We start from the raw sequence: 26,488 nt of genomic DNA on the forward strand, positions 1-26,488 counted from the left end.
CGTCAGCGCATTCAGAAATAACCATTATTTGGTGAAAAGCCTCCAAACACCACTCGCCTTTGACAGCAGAAGCCGCTACATCCTGAGAACCAATCAGAGAGTGCGATTCGAATCATATGTGTTCAATATATACCCCGGCTTCATGAGGAGACTGTTTAATTCCGCTTCCTATTTAGATTTTAAAAGATGGAGTTTGATGCATTAAATGAGCCTGATCATAGATGTATACATTAGATGTGGCCTACCCTGTTGTTGTCTATTGGACGGAATGCGTCAATAGTGCCGCCATTTTAGTACAGGGTAGCGCTCCTTTGAAATGAATGCGGGACCAAGCTGCAGTGGAGGACTGTGGCCATCAAAAGCCAGAGATATACACATATACACATATATCTATGATCTGGAGTTTTCCCGGAGGTCTGTATGCAAATTTTTTTTTTAATTATGAAAATTATAATTTCACATCACTTTTCTACATTGATGGATCAGTGATCGCTGAGGGCTACTCAATTTTGGAAAAAATCATAATCACGATTATTTAGGTCATAATTGTAATCACGATTATTCAAAACGATTATCAGTTGACGTCAAAATTATTAGCTCTCCTGAGAATTTTGTTTTTTTAAATAACTATTTCCCAAATTATGTTAAACAGAGCAAGGAATTTTAACAGTATTTCCTCTAATATTTTTTCTTCTTCTGGAGAAAGGCTTATTTGTTTTATTTTAGCTAGAATAAAAGCAGGTTTAAATATTTTGAAAACCATTTTAAGGTCAATATTATTAGCCCTCTTAAGCAATATATTTTTGATTGTCTGCAGAAGTATCTACCGTTATATAATGACTTGTCTCATTACTCTAATTAAGCCTTTGAGTTGCACTTTAATCTGAACGCTTGTATTTTGAAAAACATCTAGTAAAATGTTATGTACTGTCATCATAGCAAAGTTAAAACAAATCAGTAATTAGAAATGAGATTTCAAAACTATTATGTTCAGAAATAAGTAAAAAAAAAATCTTTCCATTAAACAGAAATTGGAGGAAAAGGGTTGCTAATATTCATGAGAGCTAATAATTCTGACTTCAACTGTATATACATACAGTTATTTTCCACCCTGCAAAGGAAAGAGAAATAAACACAATAGAATAAAAATATAAAACAAACTGTGCTTTAAGCATCTTCACTGTAAGAAAAACACTTTAGCTACAAAAATCCTTCAGTCAGGAGCAGTAAGGGATGTTCTCCTCGTTTGAATAATTATAAAACAGGCGGCAGCATTTCGCACTGTCTCTTTAATGGTTTCTCTTTCACGTGTCTTTTGATTCTCAACTCGTTTGTTTATTACGCAAATGAGGGTTAATATGAATAATCACTAATCACCGCGTTTTGACACCTATTTGACCATTAAAGCTCACACATAAGCATGCGGTCTTTCGCGGTTTTGGTGTATAATGCAATAATCGTTTATCTCGATTAATGGTTTTTCATAATCGTTAGAAGCCAAAATCGAAATCGGATTTTCGATTAATTGCACAGCCCTAATCCACCCTCCCTGTTAAATTTGATCTAATCCGTGTCCTGAAACACACCTCCTCTCCTGCTTTCACTTCTCATACTGACAGAGGGAGTGATTCGTTTGTGAATGAATCTCCGTTATGAACGACTCCTTCACTAGCCGACTATAATACAAGATTTTAGCAGCGCAGCATCTCATTGTCGTATTTATTTTGCATTGTTTGCTGATTTTATTCAACAAAACTAGCATAAGCTGAGTATTAAGTGCGAGTTGGAGCTGCTTTGCCGTATGGTGAATGCAGTAAGTGACTGTATCATCATCAATAACGTTACCTGTAGAGCACAAAAGTTCAGAACATACAAAAACGTAAAAAACTAAACCTTACCTATGAAATGTTCTGCCTTTGTGCTTTGTTTTCTTTGTTTGCTCATTATTACACCCGTAGTTAGCGCTAAAGTCCAGCATCTTCACTTAGTAACACTGTCTTGACTGGTGTGGTTGAATGACATTTGTCCTGGGAGCACTGTACCAATATGGCGGCGCTATAGACGCATGCTTAGCATCCCTATGCGATATCTAGTGTATATATCTATGGAGCCTGATAAGCAGGAATTTGGATGTTAATTATCAAAAGTAAATGCTGATGTATGATTAATCAATGCTACACATGTATTGTTCATAATTAGTTAATGTTAGTAAATACACAAGTGTTTAAGTGCAACACAACTTTGGTTTTTGCATGAACGGTTCCTTTAAATGCCTATTTCAGAAGTGTTGCGCTCCAGACCTTCTTTCCCATTACATCAAGTACACACAAGACAAATCACAGCTGCAATTCATTATTCCCATCCGTGCCTTTAGAGCCGGACAGGTGAGCTGTATTTATGCAAAGCAGCGCATTGTTTACCTGCACATTTACATGCGTTTCACCGTGGGAGCTGCTCTCTCCTCATCCGGACTCTTGCGGATCTGATAAATGAACGGGAAAAGCTCACATTACTCACCTGATTCAGTCCCACAGCTCTGCCAACATTAATCCAGCTTCACACTCAGCCCTTATATATATACTTATGCAAAACAGCAAGCCTCGTGGCACAGGAAAAAATGAGCCGAGCCCAGGAAAAAAGCTGTCTCCTTACGCACACATCAAGCTTATTACAGTTTTGCATTTTTAGATTCATGTTTTTCAGTGCTACGCTGTTAGATACTGTATTTTCGCATTTTGTATTTCACTGGCAGCGCCGTTGCCCCTTTACAGCTGTAAATGTACGTTCACCAGGACCAAAAACGTCTCTTCTGCTACACCTGCCATAATATTTGTGTCCAATATTGTCATGATCACCGGCGATAGTAGCTGCAGCTCGCTAAAGGACTACAAATCTGCCATTTATGGACTACGAGACCCAGTCATGCAACACACACACAACCGGTTCTTGATTGCAAACACAGAAGGGAAACATACAACAACAGAAAGCAGGATCTTACACATGTGGTCACACTTACAACCAGAGCGATTACAGTGAAGTTTATTCATATACTAATTTCGAGAGGATCACGTGCTTATGATTGACACGGCTGGCCCCGAGTCAAGCTAATGTACGAACCACCAATCAGACTACTCCTAACCAAGTATAAATAACCAAACACCTTACCTTTAGTCATCTTCGTCTTGAGGAATCCCCCCTTCCACCCCTTCTCCTCCTCGTTTGTCTACAGGGCAGCACGGCGGCCCAGTGTCTAGCACTGCGGCCTCACAGCAAAATGCCTCCGGTTCGGGCATCTACCCAAACGGTCAGCATTTTCATGTGGAGTTCATGTTCTCCCCGTGCTTGCGTGGGTTTTCCCTGGATTCTCCAGTTTCCTCCCACACTTCCAAAAACATGACACTTAAGTAAACTGACTAAACCAAATTAGCACCAAATTCTATTCAATTCTGTCAGCGACGCATCACCTTAGCAACCCTCACACAGCAGGAGGGGGGGGGTGGGGGTTCTCGGGATCTACCCGAGCTCAAACTCCCCTCTCCGCCTGCAACGGGAGGGAGCCCCGGGCTCAAGGCTCTCATGAGCTCGGGGTCCTCTCCCAGGACAGCATGCCAAACTAGCTTATTACCAATCATCAGCTAAGTGTGAACTCTTGAAACTAATGTCGAGAGGATCACGTGCTTATGATTGCTCTATTCATGATTTACCAATCAGACGATTCCTAAGCCACTATACATGCCCTAAGCTCCATATGACAGCCATCTTTGTTTTGAAGAATCCCCCCTTCCACCCCTACTCCTCCTCCTTTCCTAGATAGGTGGCACGGTGGCCCAGTGGTTAGCACTGTTGCCTCACAGCAAGAACATCACTGGTTCTAGTCATTAACAAGCCAGCTGACATTTCTATTCAGAGTTTACACGTTCTCCCCATGCTCATGTTGATTTCCCCCGGGTTCCCTGGTTTCCTCCCACCATCCAAAAACATGCAGCTTATGTTAATTGACTAATCCAAATCAGCACCATAGACATGCTGCTAGTCAGCGGTTATCTCTTAAGAGCGATCACTATCTGTTCATGAGCTACTGCAGCAGGGGAGTTCTCCACATCTACCTGAGCTCAAACTCCCCTCTCGCCCTGCAAACGGGAGGGAGCCCCAGGCTCGAGGATCTAATAAAGCATGCCAAACAAGCTTTATAATCAAACATCAGCTAAGTGTGAACTCTTGAAATGAGACTAAATAAAGGTGATATATTGCTAAAGATTAAACAAATAGTGGTTATGATGCCTCTGATGAGTCCGCCAACTGTGTTTTGTGCCTTTAAATCTGTGACGTCTGTCTGTCTCAGCTTGCTTTTCTGTACATTTATTCAAGGCTTCATTACTGTTTGTCGTGGCTATGAAATTTAGGAGATAGTCTATTACTGGTGGTCAGAAACTCACCCAAAAAACAAGATTTAAAGGGCCATGATGCCCCATGAAAAACTCAGGAAAGTGGCTGAGTCCAGCTCTGTTTAGGTGGGAAGGTCGAGTGGGGAAAGAGGGAAGGGTTTGCTTCAATAGGGGAGTTTCAGTATGTGCACGTGCTGATATTTACAGTGGCAACACAAACGCTGACGCAGGGGAGATGGACTGTGAAGTTCACTGTGCGTGGACATCAGTAATCTTATTATTTGCTTTAATGTGAATAAGACAAAAATATGATGAAGGTGTTCACATGAGTTGCTCTTTGCTCCTTTCATGATCCTGTTTTACATGTTATAGCACATATTTCCATTAATGTTGATGCATCAGCACGCTTTTCTTGGGACACTTAATTAGTTTGTTCAGTCCATTTAAAGTTGTTATATAAATGAGGACGCTGCACTTTCTCAAGTGGTTGAGAAATGATTGTAAATAAGAGGATATGTTTTTGACTGATTTTGATAAGCATGAGTTCTGCACAGGCACAGTCAGCATTCATCATCAGTCACTTCACATGTGAAATGAAATCTGTGTGTGTGTGTGTTTACATCCAGAGGGAAACATTCGTCCTCCACCGCAACTTTCTGAGTAAACAGCCTGAAGTGTGATTATGTTTGCAGAACACGTACAGATGCACATGTGAAAAACCTGAAAATCTGAAAATCTGTGTCTATCAGCAAAGAATCTCACAACTTCTGCAAGCAAAACAGGCAACACTATTATTTATGAATAAAGGACAGTTAAATTATTAATATAGTTTATTATTATTATTATTATTATTATTATTAATGACATTGGTAATAATAATAATATTAGTAATAATAATTATAATAATAATATTGCTTTAGTAATAATAATTGTATTATTATTGTAATAGTTTTATTTAATTAAATTTTTGTTATATTTTATTGTTTTATTTATTATTTCATTAGTTTTTAGTTATAATTTATTAGTTGTAGTATTATTTAATGGCTTCCTTTTTAGTTGTAGTTTTATTTGTTATTGTTTGATTATTATTATTATTATTATTATATTAATATTGCTGTTATTCATAATATTTCTATTATATTTTATTAGTTTTATTACATTTATTTTTGTTTTATTTTATTGGTTTACTTTTACTAGTTCTTAGTTATAATTCATTAGTAGTAGCAATATTTATTTATTATTAACTTTTAGTTGTAGTATTAGTTGTTTATTTGATTATTATTATTGTTATTATTATTATTATTATTATTATTATTATTATTATTATTATTATTTTATTAGTTTTAATATATTTATTTAGTTTTAATATGTTTAATTATTTATAATTGTTATTAAGCACTTTTTAGTTGTAGTATGATTTATTACTGTTGTTGTTCATTTAATTATAATTTCTTTATTAAAAGAATTCATCATAATTTATTTTTTATTTGTGACAGTATTTAAATATTCATTTTTGTGGTATTATTTGTTTTTATTTATTTATTTATTACTACTAATGTTCTTGTTGTTGTTGTTTATGTTTATTTATTGTTTTTATTATTAGTTGAACCATTACTTTTGTTGTTTATTTGATTATTACTACTACTACTACTATTATTATTATTATTATTATTATAAATGTTTTATTGTTTTTATTATTATTGTTAGTTGTTGTTGTTGTAGTAGTATATTAGTATTATTTAATTATTTTCTTTTAGCAGTTGTTATTTTTTCATTAGTATTATTTAAATATTTGCTTTTTATTATTTTTTGTAACTGCTGTTGTTGTTTATTTGATTATTACTATTTTTTATTAGTAGTGTTTATTATTATTTATTTATTTTTATTATTTTTAATTAGTTTTTTAGTTGTAGTAATATTATTTTTTGTATTATTATTTGTTGTTTTTTTATTTAATTATTACTATTATTATTAATCTATTATTAGTAGTAGTACTATATATATATTTTTTTCTTTTTCTTCTTTTTTTGTATAGTTATTATTGCTTTATTTTTTAAATGTATTTATTAATTACACACCCTCACACGCTCCTGCTCTTCAGACATCTTCATTGTCTCCTCTTGTTTAATGATAGCATAATCCCACCTGCGCATTATATCTATTAGCAGTAATTGCAATTAGCACAGAAATGAGTCTAAACTTTGCAGGAATAACGAGAGTGCATTATCTGAAGTCACTGAGCCTCTACAGAATTAAAGAAGTTGTGTTGAGACTGTGATTGAACAGGGAAAACGTGCCAAGAGCTTCCTCTGAAGGCTTAATATGATGTTAGCTTTCAGACGCTTCGCTAAGTGACTAATGGCCGACCGCTAGCATTAGCAGCTAATCCGTTTCCATGTTCTAGATAGCGATAGTTCATTAACTGATCCAGTGTTTTATGCCCTCAAGAAGCGTCTCCAGGGAGAAACCCAGATTCATCCGCACTTTGAAGGAATTAGCAGATGGCGCTGCGCTGAGAAGGAGATTGCAAGGTTAATGATACTGAAAAATTAGCCGGATTGATGCATAATTACAGTGATGGATGGACAGGAATGGAGTTAAAGCAATGAGAAAAACACTATTATTTAGATATAATGCAACAAACGTTATTTAATATGTTCCTCGGGATTTTTATTGTCTTAAATAAACACGTATTGCAGTTTTGGTTCTTGCAACACATGTCCAAAAAGTTAAAGCATTTCCCACTGTGTAATGTTGCTGTTCCTTTACACAACACTTAAGTGATGTTTAGGGACTGAAGACAGCAAGTGATGAAGTGTTTCAGGTGTCCTTTTCCCTGCAAATGAGTGGGCAACAGTACGAGATCTTCATTGTCGCATTTTGCACTTCAAAAAGTGCCACACATTCTCTATTGGAGACAGGTCGGGACTGCAGGCAGGCCAGTCAAGTACCTGTATGCTCTTCCTTGGCAGCAGGACTCTGTAATGTGTGCAGATGTTACGGTTGCGGTTCATGCGCACCTTCTGTGTTGTCCTATTGAGTATTGTGTTGTCACGTGGGGTTGTTTTTCATGTGTGTTTGTTGTGGTGCGTCAGTTTGTTTTGGTCACATGTCATGCTCATCAATGCCTCACTATGTTCAGCTGTGTTATCAGCCAGCTCCAGCCGGTGTCGATCACCGCACCTGTACCAGGGCAGGGTTTGTTGTGGTTTTCATGTAACTCTCTGTTAGAGCTGCACCATTCTGGCTAAACCGAGAATCACCATTGTTTTGCTTAAAGATCAGGATTTTCTCATGATTCTATAGATGTATGTATGTAAAATAATGTGAAGACTTGTGCGGCCGCCTTTGCTTCTCTCCTGAACTTGAAAATATGATTGGCAGAATCGTAGAAATGCTGGATTAAGATCGTCTAGGGGGTCGAATCGAGCTTGCGATCATTTTATGATTAATCGTGCATCTCTACTCTCTGTGTCTTCGTCAGGACTTTCGGTGGCTTTGTGCGGCGAGACAGAGACTTTCCAGTTCTCATGTCAGCAGCGAGCGTTACTGTTTGAACTCTGTTTTGTTTTTGACCGGCATTGTGACAGCAGAATGTGGTTCTGCATTGTCTTGTTGAACTCTGCATGGCCGTCCCTGCAGAAGAAGGCATCATATTGTGCTCCAAAGTCTCTCTGTGCTGTTCAGCATTAATGGAGCATCATAGAAGAGCAGGTTACCTCTGCCAAGAGCACCGACACAACCCCAGACCATGACAGAGCCTGACTTTTGGACTTGTTGCTGGAAACAGTCTGGATGATCCTTTTCTTCTTTTCACCTGACCACAATGCACGTTTCCAATGGTCCATCCTAGATGCCTCTGAGCCCAGAGAAGTCGAAAACGCTTCTGGACACTGTTAACGTAGGGCTTTCTTTTGGCACAGTACAGTTTTGACTGCCGTTTGTGGATGTAACTTTGTATTGTAGTACATGACAAAGGTTTACTGCAGTAGTCCTGAGCCCATGTGCTGATCTGGCTTAAATGGATGAGGATTCTTAATGCAGCGCCGCCTGAGGGGTCGGAGATCACGGTTGTTCAGCATAGACTTGTGCTCTTGTCCTTTACGCACTGAAACCTTCAATCTTTTAATGATGTTCTGCACTGTTGTAGGTAAAACATCCAAGCGTCTTCCTCTCTTTCTTTGACGAACATTGTTTTAAAACATTTCATTAATTCGCTCACGTATTTGTTGGCAAACTGGTGATCCTCCGCCCATCTTTGCTCCTAAAGGACTAGACCTCGGATGCTGCTTTTGTATCAAATCATAACTACAATCACTCGCCTGTTTCAAATCACATCATTATTTCACCAGTTTTTCTGATTTCTGCCCGAAACTGCTGCTGTCACAGCTTTGTTTGGGATGTGTTGCAGGTCTGAATGGCAGGAAGGGAAGGATGGATATTTACAAATGAAATGAAATCAACTTGACAAAGCATCAAATATCTTGTGTTCATTTCATTTGCAATGACATACAAGTCAAAGTCTATTTAGAAATTATAAATAAATAAATACTGTAAACTTTCTGAAAACTAAACCAAATAAATGAATGTCTGTTGTATTTTCAGGTTCTTAAAGCGTTTTCCAACATTAATCCCACTACTAAAAGAATAATAATAATTAAGAGCTGAAGCAATGAGAAAAACAGCATACTCTGGTGGGATTGAGACACTCCCCATCCGGATGAGAGCTTATTCCTCATCATAATATGCAATAATACCCCCTGAGGAGACTGGGATGAACTCTTCAATGCATCAATATCAAATTCCCATTGCATGTGTTTCCCTGAAGTCAGTTTTCTGCACTGGATGCAGGCTGCGTTTCATTATTAGTCGCTCGGCAGGATCATATTTGCTCATGCACTGTAAAATATACTGAACAACTTGTTTAATGCATTTAGAATTGGTGTAGTTTTTGCTTTCTGAGGCGCAGACAGATGTTGCTTTATAAAATAGTCATATCATGACATTATATTTAGTTGTTTTTGACACTAGCTCACAGAACTTTTTCTGTTTTTTGGAAAAAATACATCGTGTTTTGTGCCTGCATCACATGTCATTTACCAAGGTGACTCTATACACACAGAAAACACATTCAACTATTCACAGTTTGAATCAGAGAATCATTAAATTAGAATCATTTTGCTCCAAGTGGATCATTTGATTCAGTAAATTATTGACTGAAGACTCGAAGACATTCGAATCAGTGAATCATTTACAAGGAGACTCGCTCTGACTAAATCATTTGAATTAATAAATCATTGACAAAAGATTCACAATGACTAGATCATGTGAATCACTAAATCCTTAACTGGAGACTCTCTTATTGCATCACTGAAACAGACTTGATCTGATTGAATCATTTGAATCTGAAACATTAACAGGAGACTCATGCAGATTGAATCATTTAAATTAATGAATAGTTAAGCAAATTGGATTAATTAAATTATTAAAATTCGTGAATAAGTAACTGGAGACTCACTCTGATTTGATCATTGGAATAAGTTTATCGTTAACTGGAGACTTGCTCTGACTGAATCATTTCAATCACCAAATCCTTAACTGGAGACTCTTATTGCATCACAGACTTGCTCTGATGGAATTATTTAAATTTGAAACATTGAAAGGAAACTTGCTCAGATTGGATCATTTAAATGAGTGAATCATTGACTGAAGAGTCACTCTGACCGGATCATTTGAATCAGTGAATCACTAACTGGAGACTCACTTTTATTGCATAATTTAAATCTGAAACATTTAAATTATCAGTGAATCATTAACTGGAGACCTGTCCTGACCAGATTATTTGAATCAGTGAATCATTAACTGGAGACTCGCTCTGTTCATATTGTTTGAATCAGTGAATCATTAACTGGATACTCGCTCTGACCAGATTGTTTGGATCAGTGAATCATTAACTGGAGACTCGCTCTGTCCATATTGTTTGAATTAGTGAATCATTAACTGGAGACTCGCTCGGTCCATACTGTTTGAATCAGTGAATCATTAACTGGAGACTCGCTCGGTCCATACTGTTTGAATCAGTGAATCATTAACTGGAGACTCGCTCGGTCCATACTGTTTGAATCAGTGAATCATTAACTGGAGACTCGCTCGGTCCATACTGTTTGAATCAGTGAATCATTAACTGGAGACTCGCTCGGTCCATACTGTTTGAATCAGTGAATCATTAACTGGAGACTCGCTCGGTCCATACTGTTTGAATCAGTGAATCATTAACTGGAGACTTGCTCTGGCCATATTGTTTGAATCAGTGAATCATTAACTGGAGACTCGCTCTGGCCAGATTGTTTGGATCAGTGAATCATTAACTGGAGACTCGCTCTGGCCAGATTGTTTGGATCAGTGAATCGCTAAATGGAGACTCACTCTGATTGGACCAATTGAATCAGTGAATCATTAACTACAGACTCACTCTGGCCAGATTATTTAGATCAACTTGAGACTTGCTCTGACTGGATCATTTGAATGAGTGAATCATTATCGTTCAATCTTAATTATGGAATATAGTAAGATGTACAAAACACATTGCTATAGCTATGGAAGTTACAGCTATGGAAAATAACACAAATATTGTACGTCAAAAATAACTGAACTAGAAATATTAGAACTCTGAACTTGGGATTTTCCATTAAATCCATCTTACAAAACAGCACCTTGACTATTTGCTCTGTATTCCAGAAGGCTTGATAAAGGAGAACATTAGAGTAAATTGTAAGAATGTCATTTTGACCAGCTGTAAAAAAAGACCCAAGAACAAGCATCACTCCATGAACAGCAACCCTCTGTTCACTCCTGAAGAAAGGAGGAAAATCCTTCATATCGGCTGTGTTCTTGTGACTTTGACATTTTCACTCCCGGGAAGAATTGAGAATGCAAAAAGTACACGCTGAAAGAACAGAGGGCCGAGGACGGATCCTTGAGGATCTCCACAGTGCACAACATGTCTCCTTTCCAACGCCGTCTCATGAAGACTCATTTGTTTCGCGTGAAGCTTAACATTAAATTTCACAGGCTGTATATTTAATAAAAGATCAATCTGTGTGCTTTTAAAACTGCATGGCTTTTGACATTGAACTGTGCATTTTGGAGCATTTAAGCTGATTATAATGGCTAATTGAACATTCACTGGGCGATTATTTCATGTTTACTAGACTGCAAAACAAAATGCTTTAGTTATTTACGTTTTTTGGGTGCTTTCACACCTACACTTTTGTTTGAGAACGTGTCTCGTTTGCCCAGTTAGCGCAGTTCGTTTGGCATATGTGAACAGGGCAATCGCGCTCTGTTCCACGCCAGAGTAATCATTTTGAGATCGCTAGAATGAGGTGGTCTCGGCTCGATTGAAACGAACCCTGGAGCGGTTCGATTGCAGTGAGAAAGCGATCCGATCCGAGCGCGGTTATATCACAGTGTTTTATGGATATGTAATAGGCTCACGGCTATATGAAGAGAGAATTATGAGTATGGCGGGAAGTTTCGCGAGTCTCCGGATGCCAGCAAACGAGTGATGATCTCCCGGTAATCTCGCGTCTCCCTCCCGGTCCTCAAATAGGCATCGTCGTGCACCCTCTTCACTTCTCCCCACCGCATCTCTCCTCAGACACGTCTCGCGCACCCTGTCAATCACCACCAAACCACCACCTCTCCTGACAGCTGAGCGGGACGCTGCAAAATAAACCCTGACACTCTGACCAATGTGAGGAGAGTTTACTCACACGTGACTTGTTTTAGCTCTTTTGGTCCGATTAGGGTTAGGAGCAACGAGCAACAATGTAACAATTGTAATCTCTGTTTCGGAACAACTGAATCGATTCACAGGTGTGAACGCACTCTTTGTCTAGTTTCTAATCGAAATATCTAAAAATTCCTAAATCAGATTAGTTTTTACATTTTCTAGGTTAAAAATTATGTCTTAAATAATATGAAATAATATTATCTATGATAATCTGCCAATGGGGTAAGCAAATTCATCTTATTTCCCCACTTGACATAAGATTATTCTACTGACCCCAATGGTACAGTATATTAATTAGCTTACTTTAAGGAAAAACTGACTTCATTTTGACATTTAATTTTCTTAAAATAGCAAAAAATTTGACAATATTTAGCTTGTGTAGAAATGCTTCTTGATTTAAGAATGTTTAGTTATTCGAACTAGAAACAAGACAGAAATATAAGTTGCAAAAGCATTTTTGTAGTTTAGAGTGTTCTAAATGTGTCCTGGTGTAGTAATTTACAGTAAATACTGTAGTATTATTGATTCATACTATGCTGAATTATACTGTGTATGTTCTAGTATTTACAGCTCTTTGTTAATAAATGCTTCAGCATACTGTAGTATTAACTAGTGAACTGTTATAAATACTGTAGTATACTTTAGTTTTTAACTTTAGTAATCTGTGGTGTATTGTAGGTTTATATACCCGTATGGTTGTAGAAAACTACAGTATTGGGTCATTTGCTTATATTACTATAGTTGTTGTGCTACTAAAGCAAGTGTAGAGTCACCACAGCAGATCAGTTACTATGGTTGTGTTTCCATAGCAACTGTAGAATCATAAGAAAAGATCAATTTCTAAAGTTGTTGTGTTTCCATAGCAACTGTAGAACACCACAACAGATCAGTTACTATAATTTTTGTGTTACCATAGCAACTGTAGAATCACCACAACAGATCAATTACAATAGTGATTGTTTCCAAAGCAACAGTAGAATACCACAATGTATCAATTACTATAGTTGTTGTGTAACCGTAGCAACTGTAGAATCACCACAATGAATCAATTACTATGGCTGTTGTGTTTCCATAGCAACAGTAGAATCATAAAATATCGATTACTATAGATGTTGTTACCATAGCAACTGTAAAATCACCACAACAGATCAATTACAATAGTGATTGTTTCCATAGCAACAGTACAATACCACAATGTATCAATTACTATAGTTGTTGTGTAACCGTAGCAACTGTAGAATCACCACAAAAGATGAATAACTATACTGGTTGTGTTACCATAGCAACTGTAGAATCACCACAACAGATCAATTACTATAGTTGTTGTGTTTCTATGGCAACTGTAGAATCAAAATCACTGAAGTATTGACTATAAATAAGTATAGTTTGTTTTTTTACCCTGTGTGTTTCTAAGGCATCATTCGGGTGTTTATTAGTCATTACCATGATATTCATCTGTAGCTAAGGCAGAAAAGTTTTACGATAATAAAAGAGAGAGAGAGAATATATGATATATGACTATAATATTATAAAAATCCTTGTGTAGGAGCACATTTACATGGAAATCATTGAGAATTTGTTTACTTTGTTTGTGCTGCTTGAATCTGTACTGTAAGAAGGATTAGTTTTCTCACCTGTTCTCAATCAGACGTGTGATTCAGTCGTGTTTATGGAGCAAAATGATCCGTCTAAAAAAGATATATGTGCAATTGCAATGCACCTCCATTCAAAGCAGTCAACTCTTGTTTTATAAGCAGTCGTTTACAGGCTTATAGACGTCCACTGGGGACGTGAAGACAGATGACGGATCAGTTCTAATAGCAAGAAATCTAATTAACTTAAAACTCTGACACAGTGCGAAAGATCACATACAGAAAACTGCAGGAGAAATTGAATAATGCCTATAAATGTTCAGTGAATCTATGTGGGTCAAACTGACCCTCTCTGGGAGTGTGCTAATAATTAGGTGATATTGTTGTAAATAACATGATACTTCGCAATTAGCATAATTACTTGCCACTTTGCAGTGATTGGATTGATTAAAATGTCTCCACTCAACCTTTTTCTGCCCTTCCACATTCGTAGCGTTTCATTTTTCACTCTTCAAAGTGAATACGAGGCGCATTTGTTATTTTACTGCTTTTTTATCATGGTTATTTTAGCTCAGACGGCCCTCCGCGGTATTAAAATCATTTCTCTGGGCGACAATGAAAAGGAATATTTCATTTGTACAGTTTCCACGGCCGTTTCATGTGTCAAATCACAAAGCAGACATCGGTGTGTTTGTTGATGTGGTTGTAAACACCATGAAATATAACCTTGTCAACTGTTTGACCTGATTTTCTGTTGTTTTAATGAACTATTTACCACAGCTGCAGACTGATATGTGTTTGTTTTACTGTAGTTTTAATTTATTAATAACTGTTTAAATTGATATTATTTTAAATATAAGTATTTAAAATGATGCTTATGTAATATCTTATTTATTATTTAATATATTATATAGTTTATGTATTATAAATGTTTATTTGTTAACGTTTGTTTGTTATGCTGCTTTAAAACAGAAATTAGCCTAAATACTTAATGTTATTGAAAATCTTTGTTTATTTTTCATTTATATCTATTAATTAGGGTGAGTTTAATTTTTATTTCTATTAATTTTGCATTTTTAAGTATTATTTTGGGTGAGTTTATTTTTATTTCTATTTATTTAGCATTTATAATTGTTATTTAGGGTGAGTTTAATTTTTATTTCTATTTATTTTGCATTTATCTCCATTATTTTGGAAGTTTTTTTGGAAGTATTACTATTGTTTAGGGTGAGTTTAATTTTTATTTCTGTTTATTTTGCATTTATAATTATTTGGCTGAGTTTATTTTTATTTCTATTTAAGTTGCATTTATAATTATTATTTTGGGTGAGTTTATTTTTATTTCTATTTATTCAGTATTTATAATTATTATTTTTGGGGAATAAATTTTTTTCTTTTTTTTTTTTGCATTTATAGCTATTATTTTGGGTGAGTTTAAGTTTTGTTTCTATTTATTTTGCATTGATTACAATTATTTTGTGGGTTTTTATTCAGTTTTTTATTACTATTATTGTGGGTGAATTTATGTTTTATTTCTATTTATTTTGCATGTGTAACTATTATTTTGGTTAAATTAAATATAACTTTTTATTTCTTTAAATTTTTTTCCCTACAGTTTGGATATAAGAAAGCGTAATGTTTTGTCCTGGCTATGGCTGTAGGTAAACCTTTGTTATAGATTCTTATTAATACGACCTTTTGTGAGCGTTGGGATGTTTGTTTTCTGTCACTGAACACCTTTTAGGGCACTTTTCAGCTCAAAGAGCGCATCATCTGTCCCTGGTGTTGTCAGAGCAGATTTCCCCCAATGTGTTTGATTCTCTTTACAGCAATAATTCATCTTAAACTCTGCCGCGAGTCCTCTGTGCCCTCCTGACCGGCTGGAGCTGCACTCCAATTACTCATAATGCTCCTACATGCCGTACGCGAAGAATTAAACCAGCTTGCTCCTTAGAATCAATAGTCCCGCAGCACTGTACTGTCCTAACATGATAAATTATGCACTTGATAGTTAATTTGCCAACAAATGGGTTATTGGCACTGGTTTTAGCACAAAAAATAGATGCACAGTTTCTTTCGAGTACAAAGATGTGTGTGGAAATATCACTTTAATAAAGCAAAAGGTAATCTTTAAGATTTGAAATGCTGATCAGATCATACTTTGTGAAAACCCACTTAGTCTGCTGCCCTAATATTCCTTGACAACATTACCATCTGATCTGTGAAATGAGTAGTGCTCTGTTTTGTTTGTGGGCAGACTGCCAGTGTGTGATTTTGGAGATTATTCTTGTAACCTCTTATCAGTTACACCCAAAGCATGAACACTCAGTGACAACAGTCACTACTATTATTAGTAATATTTCTCAAATGCAAGGTTAGGAGTTTGCTCTTTATACATATATACACTTACTGGCCACTTTATTAGGTACACTTTCCTTCAGAACTGCCTTAACCCTTGTCTAATCCATATTGACAATGTAGCATCACACAGTTGCTGCAGATTTGTCGGCTGCACATGCATGATGCCAATTCCAACCACATCCCAAAGGTGCTCTATTGGATTGAGCTCTGGTGACTGTAGAGGCCATTTGAGTACAGTGAACTCATCGTCATGTTCAAGAAAGCAGTCTGAGATGATTGAGCTTTATGACATGCTGCGTTATCCTGCTGGAAGTAGCCATCAGAAGATGGAGACGCTGTGCTCATAAAGGGATGGACATGGTCAGCAGCAATACTCAGGTAGGCTGTGGCGTTGATGCTCAATCGGTACTAATGGACCCAAAGAAAATCTCCCCCACACCATTACACCACCACCACCAGCCTGAACCGCTGATACAAGGCAGGATGATCCATGCTTTCATGTTGTCTGAGTCGAGCATCTGAATGTGTCAGCAGAAATGGAGACTCATCAGAGCAGCAACGTTTCTCCAATCTTCTATTGTCCAGTTTTGGTGAGTCTGTGTGAATTGTAGCCTCAGTTTCCTGTTCTTAGCTGACAGGAGCGGCACCCGGTGTGCTCTTCTGCTGCTGTAGCCCATCCGCCTCAAGGTTGGAGGTGTTGTGTGTTCAGAGATGCTCTTCTGCAGAGCTCGGTTGTAGCGAGTGCTTATTTGAGTTACTGTTGCCTTTCTATCAGCTGGAACCAGTCTGGCCATTCTCCTCTGGCCTCCAGCATCAACAAGGCATTTGCGCCCACAGAACTGCCGCTCACTGGATATTTTCTCTGTGTCAGACCACTCTCTGTAAACCCTAGAGATGGCTGTGCGTGAAAATCCATACTCCATACTGGACTAGCCCATTTGGTGGCAACAACCATGCCACATTCAGAGTCACTTGTATTGTTTACTACAAATGTGCAGTATAGCAATCTTTTTTGGACACCTAGGAAAATTAAGCAACTAGCAAGAACATCTTAGCAACCAAAAAGCCACACAGAACACTGTTGCACTCACCTAGCAACCTGTTAAAAATGCATATAAACACTCCTGCAACCACCAGGAACACCTTAGCAACACCCAGGTAAAAACCAAGAAAACCAAGAATCTTGAAATAAATGTTGCTGATGTAAGCATGTTTAATCTGCAGGCTCTAAAGTGGATCACTGTTTGCAGTGTAATACTCACTACTCTTGAGTTAGTTTAGCAGGGGTGCTTTCTACTCAACAACACACACTTCACTCGCTCGCTCTACACTACATCTTTCTGGCAAGTTGTGGTACTCAAGCATGATTTTTCTGTAGTCGCACCACCACTGCTGTTCACTAGCAAATTACCGAGAAAATGAGACGACATCATTTCTCTCTACCCAAATAACAGGGCATGTACTTTCCATGAATCGACTTTAAAGGGGAGCTATTATGCAAAAAATGACTTTTATAAGGGGTTTAAGCCCAGTTGTGTGTCAGCAGTGTGTGAATATATATCTCCAGCCTCTGATGTTCAACATAAATTAATTGTGTTTGTTCTAATCAGACTTGATGCAGAAGCACTTTGATTGACATTTTCCTTTTGTATGTGTCATGAGAGGGGGAAAGCCCCGCCCACTAGTGCCCATCTCTCCATCTCATTAGCATAAACAGTAGCCCTGAGTGAGAAGCAGCCGTCTGTCCATTAGCCGTTACCGTACGTTCACACTGACAGCAGCGAGAGCGTCAAAGTAGCCGGAAGTCTTTTATTTTCAATGAGAGCCAGCGGCGAGAAGCAGCGCGGCTCGTCTTCGTCCATGTGAGCGTCGAGGAGAATTGAAATCAAGTCAACTTTATGGTAATGAGCTATGACGCGGTTCGGCAGCAACCAATCAGAATAAAGACGTCCACCGCTTGAGAGGAGTTCAGAGAACACAGACCTGTGAACTTTGGTTCCGATCACAGTTGTTCACAAGGGTTTGATGATTGCGGTCGCCGGATTTCCAATTATTTACAATGTTTTCTTACATGAACATGCATTAAATAAGTTACTGGCGAGTTACTGATGTGCTTTAATGTTATATAAATTTATCTTAGAAAAACAGGAATCTCATGCGACAGTACAAAACAGTACAGCTGCTTCAGGATATTTCAAACATATGGACACATATTGGATAAATAGAGCAAAGCCACAGCACACGCAACTTGATCTTCCATTTTTATATGAATTTGATAAGAAGTGCGCAACATTTCCACGCTAGAAGCATGTTTAGTGCGGGAATGTAACTGATATGCTGCAACAGCTCCTTTAAATACGAGATTAATTTAGCGACCTTGGACGCTCTCGCTGCTTTCGGTGTGAACGTACGGTTAGCGTGTTTGAGCTGATGAAGATAATGTTTGCATAGACTAAGAGGATGATAGATGTGGAGTTTTAGATGAACAGCGACAGGAGCGACATAGAAGAATGCATTCTCACACACTGACATTCACATATTACTGTTTGTAGCTCCGCCCTTTTCTGAAAAGAGCTCAATCTCATTTGCATTTAAAGCGACAGTCACCAAAACGTCACAATTAGGATCAAAGCCTGAAAGAGTCAGTTTCAGAGAGCTGGAGAACATTATCTGTGTGCTATCCTCAGCTCAAACTTTACTACAGCACAGACGAATATTACATCTTGTAGAAATGGGCAGAATAGGTCCCCTTTAAAATAAATGAATATTACGGTATCATTTGCGTCAGCTCCAGATGTGATTTACCATCAGTGACCATAGAGCGAGCGAGTGAACATTCACAGGCAGTTTAATTAATTAACTAATGAGCAGCACATGACTGATGTTTCTCCCGATGGAGCGGGATGTTGGGAAATGCAGAGCTGAATGACAGATCGCCGCCCTGATGTTTTCTCTACGTTTACTAGAAGCTCGCCATTGGAGACGATGTGGGGAAGTGAAGCTAATGAAATTAAGCAAAGATGTTATTGCTGAAGCGGGAGTGTGTTTTAGTGGCGTGCACAGACTGGGTCAAAGTCTGGTCCGAGGCTCTGTTTTGCATGCGTCACACCCTCCACCGCAGCTCCTCATCTGCTAAGCCCAGGGTGCAAGACGTGGGCATATTTTCACTGTGTTGTTGGATTATATGTGACATTTGACTACGTGGACTGCAGCTGAACCGACCCTCATGTCTTCAAGGCAATGCCGAGTGCCTGCTAATCTTGCCAAATATAATATTAACCGTGCTTTCGAGAGGATGGCATACGTGTAAAGGTTAGACGGGTCACTTTTTGACATCTGTTAGTGCAATAAGTGCTAATGGACTGTGACATGATGGACAAAGATGAGAGGATTTAATCATTTTATATGCACAGACAGAGCAAGAATCCTCTTAAATAGGTATGAGCATGAAATAAAAGACCACAATCATTCAATGAAACCAACATATCTCTGTGATCAGACGAAATTTTAAACAATGTAAAACCTATTGCTGTCAAATGGACAAGGATAAAGATTTTAGATGACAACTAATGCATATTTGGGCGTCCCGGTGGGTAGCACGATCACCTCACAGTAAGAAGGTCATTGGTTCGAGCCCCGGCTGGGTCTGTTGGTGTTTCTGTGTGGAGTTTGCATGTTCTCCCCATGTTGGCGTGGGTTTCCTCCGGGTGCTCCGGTTTCCCCCACAGTCCAATCACATGCGCTATAGGGGAACTGATCAACTAAATTGACAGAGTGTGAATGCAAGTGTATGGGTGTTTCCCAGTGTTGGGTTGCAGCTGTATTGAATGCATATTTTAGATCCAGCGTGAACCTGAAGTTAATTGCTGCAGACGTTTAGTTTAGTACATGGTTCTCAAAATCTTAAGGTGGTCAAGACTACTAGAGACTATTAAACAGGTGTGAGTTGGAGCTGAACTATGCAGAGCTGTGGCCCTCCAGGAATTTAGTTTGAGACCACTGGTTTAGTAGGTGCGCAGCCCTGTTCCTGAAGATCTACCTTCATGCAGATTTCAGCTGCAACCTTGATCAAACACCCCTGACTTTAATTACCAAGTGCTTCTTCAAGCTGGTTTAGTTGTGTTTGATTAGAGTTTGGAGCTAAATTATGCAGGAACGTTGATCTCCAGGAACAGGGTTGAGCGCCCCTGGTTTAGTATAATGACTTATTTCCAACTCAAATGGAATATTGAGTAGGGGCATAGGGGGTGTGGTTTATTTTAGCCCCGCCTTTTATCTCTCACTCACAGTAAACTAACAGTTCAGTATCAGAGTCCTCAGAAAAGGCCTGCTGTTCCAGAGCAGAAGCAGATGCTCCGGTTTTAGATTATTAAAACAAACTGTTTATTTTAGGGGATTGACTTGCACAGATTCATTTTTCACCTTAAAACTAAGGATGTGTGTTAGCAAAACAAACATTTCAAATTTTGATTAGCCATGCATTAAACATTTTAGGTCACAAATAAAGTAGTAAAGAGTAGTGGGCGGGGTTTATGTTTGAGCTCCACCTCTCTTCTTTCACTGACAGTAAACTAACAGTTGGAGGGGTGTGGCTTAGCAAATTTCAGAGTCATCAGAGAAGCTGCTCCAGAGCAGAAGCAGATGCTCAGATTTTGATCAGATTACTAAAACTTTTTTCAGTGGAGAAACTTGCATGGACTCATTTTTCACCTTAAAACTAAAACTTTGTGCTGCAAAATAAACATCTGGGTGGCGCAGTGTGGAAGTGCTGACACCTCACAGCAAGAAGGTCACCGATTCGAGTCCTGGCTGGGTTGGTTGCCATTTCTGTGTGGAGTTTGCATGTTGTCCCCGTGTTGGCGTGGGTTTCCTCGTGCGGTGCGGTTATTTTTGAGCCCCGCCTCTAATATTTCAATTACAGTAAACTATTATTGTAGTTTACTAATAAAAACTATTAACAAGCTATTATTACACATAGATTGACATTTCTGTACAATAAATCTGGCTTGATATTCATCATTTTTTAAGAGTTTACACATAGCAATTGTTTGCTACTAATTGCAGGATTGGCATGCTGTCCTGGGAGAGAACCCTGAGCTCTGAAATAATTGGGCCCAGGGCTCCCATATGGTCAGTTTGCATGTAAGGGGGTCCAGGTAGATCTCAAAAGCTCGCCCTGGTAAAGGAGGAAAAGGGGGAGATGAGGTAGACGGGGGATTCTTCAAAAAACGAGGACAAGGGAAGTAAAGCCAAAATGGGCTATTTATTGTAGGCTTGGATTCAACTTATTGGTTTATCAATGATTGCAGATGAGAGACCAGCCGTGATCAATCATTGCACGTGCTCCTCTCCAAATTGGTTTATAAAACTTCTCTTCCCATTTTTCCTAGGAGTCTCTTGTATTTCAGACCCATCTCCCTAGACACCACGGCTTTTTGGCTGACAGTATGTAACACCCCGGAGCTCCAACGTTGGTATAGGATCCGATCACAGCGGCCGGCCGAAACCTGCTCCATAGTACAGTTACTAACACCACAGTACAGTTACTAATTCAGTTCTCATCAGTGTTATCCCCGAATTACGTGCATGGTAGATATACAAAATCCAGTGTAAATGTAAAATGAAGCTTTCAGATGAATAACACCTCATGTAATACTTAATGTGCAGTTATTTTGGAGGTTAAAAGGGTAACATGTGGAAGTCAAAGAGATGGCAAGGTTTTGACATTAAATCGATTGGCATATTCTGTGTTATTTGATGTCAATTTGATGTCGTTTTGTCCGCTTTCCGCATCTGAAGCATCTTCAATGTCTAATAAATAGCTTTTATTGCTATTAAATAATATTAAAGTCCTCCTGAAATTAAAATGAAAGTTTTTTTGGGTGTTAGTATCAATATATGAAGCTTAAAGTTATTTGAAATTTAACTTTAATGATAAGCAATCAAAACTTTCTCTCTTCAAAATGCATCAGTGATTTTAATGAGGACAACTCTTAATTTAGTTTCTCATCAAAACTTCTGACCAATCAAAAGCTCTCTAGTATCTAAATCCTCCCGTCCTCAACAAGACACTAAAGCTGCAGCTGAAATCAGTCGTTTATTCACACATAATCCTGCATTCATACAGATGATTTCAATAAACAAGTGAACGTTTTTTGATGTCAGTGTGATGTTGTTTTGACATCAAGGTAGTTTACGGGCATTTTAGAGATACAAACTCTCTTGTGAATTTGTAATTGATGCCTTAAGAGGAACTTTTATATTATAATACTGTTTGTGAAGTTATTTTGGTGGACAAAAATAAACTCAAATAGACTTCAAGGTTTTGACATCAAATTGATTTGCATTATTGACGTGTTATTTGATGTCAATTCGATGTCATTTTGACTGCTTTCCACATCTGAAGCATCTTCAGTGTCTATTAAATAGCTTTCATTGCTATTAAATCATATAAAAGTCCTCCTCAAATCAAAATTAACGTTTTTTGGTGTTAGTATCAATATGTCGATCCTAAAGTTATCTAAAATCTAGTGTATCAAGTGCATTTAAATGATAAGCAATCAAAAATTTCTCCAAAATGTATCAGTGGTTTTTATCAGCAAACCTCTTAATTTCAGTTTCTCATTAAATTATCTGACCATCTGTGGTAAGAAACTAAAGCTGCCGCTGACAATCAGTCATTTATTCACATGTAACCCGGTATTCATGTGGATTACTCCAATAAGCACTCGCAATTTGAGAAAGTGTTGCTCAAAGAGCATTTTTAGTTTAACAGCGGAAATATAAATGAGCAGAATTTGACAAACCGATGATAGAATTTCCATCCGACCCCCGAATTCCAGGAGGGGACTGATACATATTTCAAGACACACTCGAAATGACGGCGAGTAAAAACCCAATTATTCCCACCTGTCACACTTACTCACCTGTGACATCCCAAAAAAAGCGGAGGTGTCGTATGAAATATTGTGTTGCTTATTCTGCCAACACTGCGAGCCATTTGTTTTGGATGAGCTGTATAATGAGAGAGGGTCTCCGGTCCCACCACTAATCAGACCTGCAAAAAATAAATGGGTCTTTGTAAAGCGCTAAAGGACTTACATTTTCCATGTTGCAGATTACACATGCTGCGGCGTCATTTTTGCATGAGCGTAAATACGTCTTGACATATATATAAGGCTGTGAGGAGAGCAGGATAACGTGAGGAGGTGGATGTCAAATGAAATGTTCCTCCGAAACGGATGAACTACAAATCCAGTCAAATGAGAATCAGCTCAACTTCGTGACCTACTTCTGACTGAATATTCATAAATAGAAAAATAAACAGCTTTTGTATTACATATCTGTGAAGCCATTTTACAAAAACACATCTCAGTTGCCTCACAAAATACTCTCGTGAATAGTGCATGTGGTGAAATAGGAAAGAAAATATCTGAAACTAAATATTGAAAGCATCTGTCGGATTATCGTACACAGTTACCAGCAGGGACCCCTTAATAACTAAACTGAAACATCTTACAGCGTGTTTAAAAACAGATCACAAATGCAAATCGATTTGATGTAAACTGAGTGTCAAAAAACAACATCAAATTGGCATCAAAAATAATTGACAGGACTTTAATGTAATCGAATTTTGATGATTTTGACATCAGTAGTTAACATAGTGTCAACAGTCATTTATAATTGAAGCTTTAAGATAAATAAAACATATATTATAATTAGCGCTGGTCAAAATATAACACATTTAATATGAACATTTGTTTTGACAGTTTAAATGTGTCTCCTGTGTATTTATTATGTATACGAGCAAAATCACACGAGTAGCAGTGCGATATGGCTGTATATCGGCACTGGTGGGAGGAATGCATTGGCTTAGTGCCCCGAAGTGCCGATATACAGCCAAATGCACTGCTATGAATGTGATATTGAGTTTAAATAACAGTTCGACTGCATAATCGGGTATATAAAAAAATAAAATCAAACATGGAGAGTCTAAAAACCCTCTTGTATGAGGAACTACTTTCTTCCGCTGTTCATTGACGTCAGAACAGCAGAAACCGCTGCTCATTCACCAACATCACTGTCGAGCTAGTGTTTGACTGATTCTCTAGCGTAATGTCTAAAGACAAAACGGCTGATTTTGCTCACGTTGTAAGATTATAAGGCTGAACAGCATGAAATGTCATCAGTCTACAGAGATTTCCCAGCATTTCTCTGCTGCAATCAGGAGATCACAATAATCAACCCTGATAAAGCCAAAGCAAAGCAAACACTAGCAGATTACTGTGGTATAAATACAGCACTACAACATACAAAAGAGAGAGATCAATTCAGAGTGTCACTTGTTTAATAAGGATTTGATCAGCTGAAGTTTTAAATTTACACAGAATTTTCCTCCTCTAAGAGCTTATTATGTGGTCTCTGCTGCCATCTTGTGGCGGAGAGTCAACCCTCTTTGCTCTGCTCAGTATGACAGGCTGATGGCCGCCGGCTAGCTGATCTCCGATATTATAAATATTTAAAATAGCCACTATCCTTATAAATAAACTCCATAGTTGCAATCTGAACAACTACATTCTCCCCTAAAAAAGCCTCAACAGTACAGATGTTGTGTAACAGCTGCAATATTTGTCAATCTATAGAGTGAGTTTATTGATCTACTGTCACTCTGTGGGCGGAGTAATACACAAGGGTGAAGAGGCTGTACAAGTGCTGATATTGCAGAATATTGCACGACTATCAGCCAATCAGAGTGGAGACCAGACAGAACTGTTATATGAATAAAAATGCACATATGCATCTATATATTTGAGAAAATATATGTTAATTATATTTATGTATAAAATATTTATGTATATAATACAACTTATTTGTAAATTAAAATATCTATGTAACGAAATAGTTTTGTAGTTTTGTTTTGATAAATGTGTATGTATAGTATATAAATAATATATAAGATACATGCATATAGTATCAAACCAAACTTTTGTGTTGGATGTGATTTATGGCGATAAATATTTGACCAGTGCTAATTATAATATAAGAAAAGTTTTATTCATCCTAAAGCTTCAATTCCAAATTTACACTGGATTTTTTTCAATGAGTTGACCTAATCTGCTCCTTTTGAAGGTTCAGCTCAAAATGACAAGCAGATAATGTTCTCTAACTCTCTGATACAAATCCTTTCAGGCTTTGTTCATATTTGTGGTTTTTTTGGTGGCTGTCGCTTTAAATGCAAATGAGATTGTGCTCTTTTCAGAAGAGGGCGGAGCTACAGACGCCTGTGTGTCAGCGTAGCGGCAGATTGAAAACAAGACTGACTTCCTATGCTAATAAGGAAGAGATAATCACTAGTGGAACGACGGCTGCTTCTCATTCAGGGCTGTTTATGCTAATGAGGGAATGATGGGCACTAGTGGGCGGGGCTTTCCCCCTCCGATGACACGTACAAAGGGAGAATGTCAATCAAAATGTTAAGTCTGAATATAAATAATAGAATAAGTTGATGTTTACCATCAGAAGCTGGAGATATTCACACACTGCTGACACACAAATGTGTTTAAACCCCTTATAAAAGGGATTTTTGCATAATAGGTGCCCTATAAATTATCACTCAACAATTGTGTTTGTCCACATTTGACTCAAAATGGAGTTAAAACAATACAGCATTTTTATAGGGCATATATATATTTTCCCACAAATTCTTGGCACGCTGTACAACAGCACTCTGCGTAATTATGACTGTAAGTAGGCCTAAATAACATTTGTAATAAATATAATGAGCCTAAATCAAGTATGTGAGCTGGCCCGTGTGAAAAAGCCCTGCCACGGGTGTAAATTAAGCCCCATGCAGACTGTGGAGAGATGACCGCTCGTATCCATCGTGTGTGTCCCTGAGGCTGCGGAATACTCTATAATCAATATTAATATTAATTAGATATATATTAGAGCAACTGGGAGGATCCAGGAGCCATCGGTCAGACACGGCCAGTCCAGCATTCAGATATGAGCGTCCATTCGGCCTGAAGAGCCTCTAATGAAGAGCAGTGCTGTGCTGATGGCTACACTCAACCCCATCTGTGTGTGTGTGTGTGTGTGTGTGTGTGTGTGTGTGTGTGTGTGTGTGTGCGCGCTTTTGCTGCCAAACAAATTATTCTAATGCTGAGAGCATGAAATTGGAGCTGCAGGGAGGGATGTTTGTGCGTGTGTGCGTGTGTGCGCGCATGTGTGTGTGTGTGCGTGTGTGCGTGTGTGCGTGCGTGCGTGCGTGTGTGTGTGTGTGAGTGTGTGTGTGCGTGTGCGTGTGCATGTGCAAGTGTGTGTGTGTGCTCTGCATTACTGTACTTCATCAGTCC

General features: G+C 38.0%; 1 protein-coding gene and 2 long non-coding RNA genes across 3 annotated transcripts in view; 1 reads left to right on the top strand and 2 right to left on the bottom strand.

The window, feature by feature from the left end:
* The window catches only part of LOC141380799 (uncharacterized), a 146,788-nt gene extending 123,688 nt beyond the window's left edge, over positions 1-23,100 (top strand). The window contains exon 6 of the mRNA XM_073941352.1: positions 21,524-23,100. Coding sequence (XP_073797453.1) covers positions 21,524-21,555 — 32 coding nt within the window. The 3' untranslated portion in view covers positions 21,556-23,100. The remainder of the gene's footprint in view (positions 1-21,523) is intronic.
* LOC141380801 (uncharacterized) overlaps positions 1-26,488 on the bottom strand; it is a 198,830-nt gene that overhangs the window by 89,843 nt on the left and 82,499 nt on the right. The gene's annotated exons all lie outside the window — the stretch shown is intronic.
* The window catches only part of LOC141380800 (uncharacterized), a 42,502-nt gene that overhangs the window by 5,728 nt on the left and 10,286 nt on the right, over positions 1-26,488 (bottom strand). The window contains exons 3-4 of the long non-coding RNA XR_012399640.1: positions 23,060-23,190; positions 2,421-2,482 (exon numbers count right to left, since the gene is read on the bottom strand). This is a non-coding gene — a long non-coding RNA (uncharacterized lncRNA). The remainder of the gene's footprint in view (positions 1-2,420; positions 2,483-23,059; positions 23,191-26,488) is intronic.

The sequence above is a fragment of the Danio rerio genome, chromosome 24, assembly GCF_049306965.1.
Source record: "Danio rerio strain Tuebingen ecotype United States chromosome 24, GRCz12tu, whole genome shotgun sequence".
NCBI lineage: Eukaryota > Metazoa > Chordata > Actinopteri > Cypriniformes > Danionidae > Danio > Danio rerio.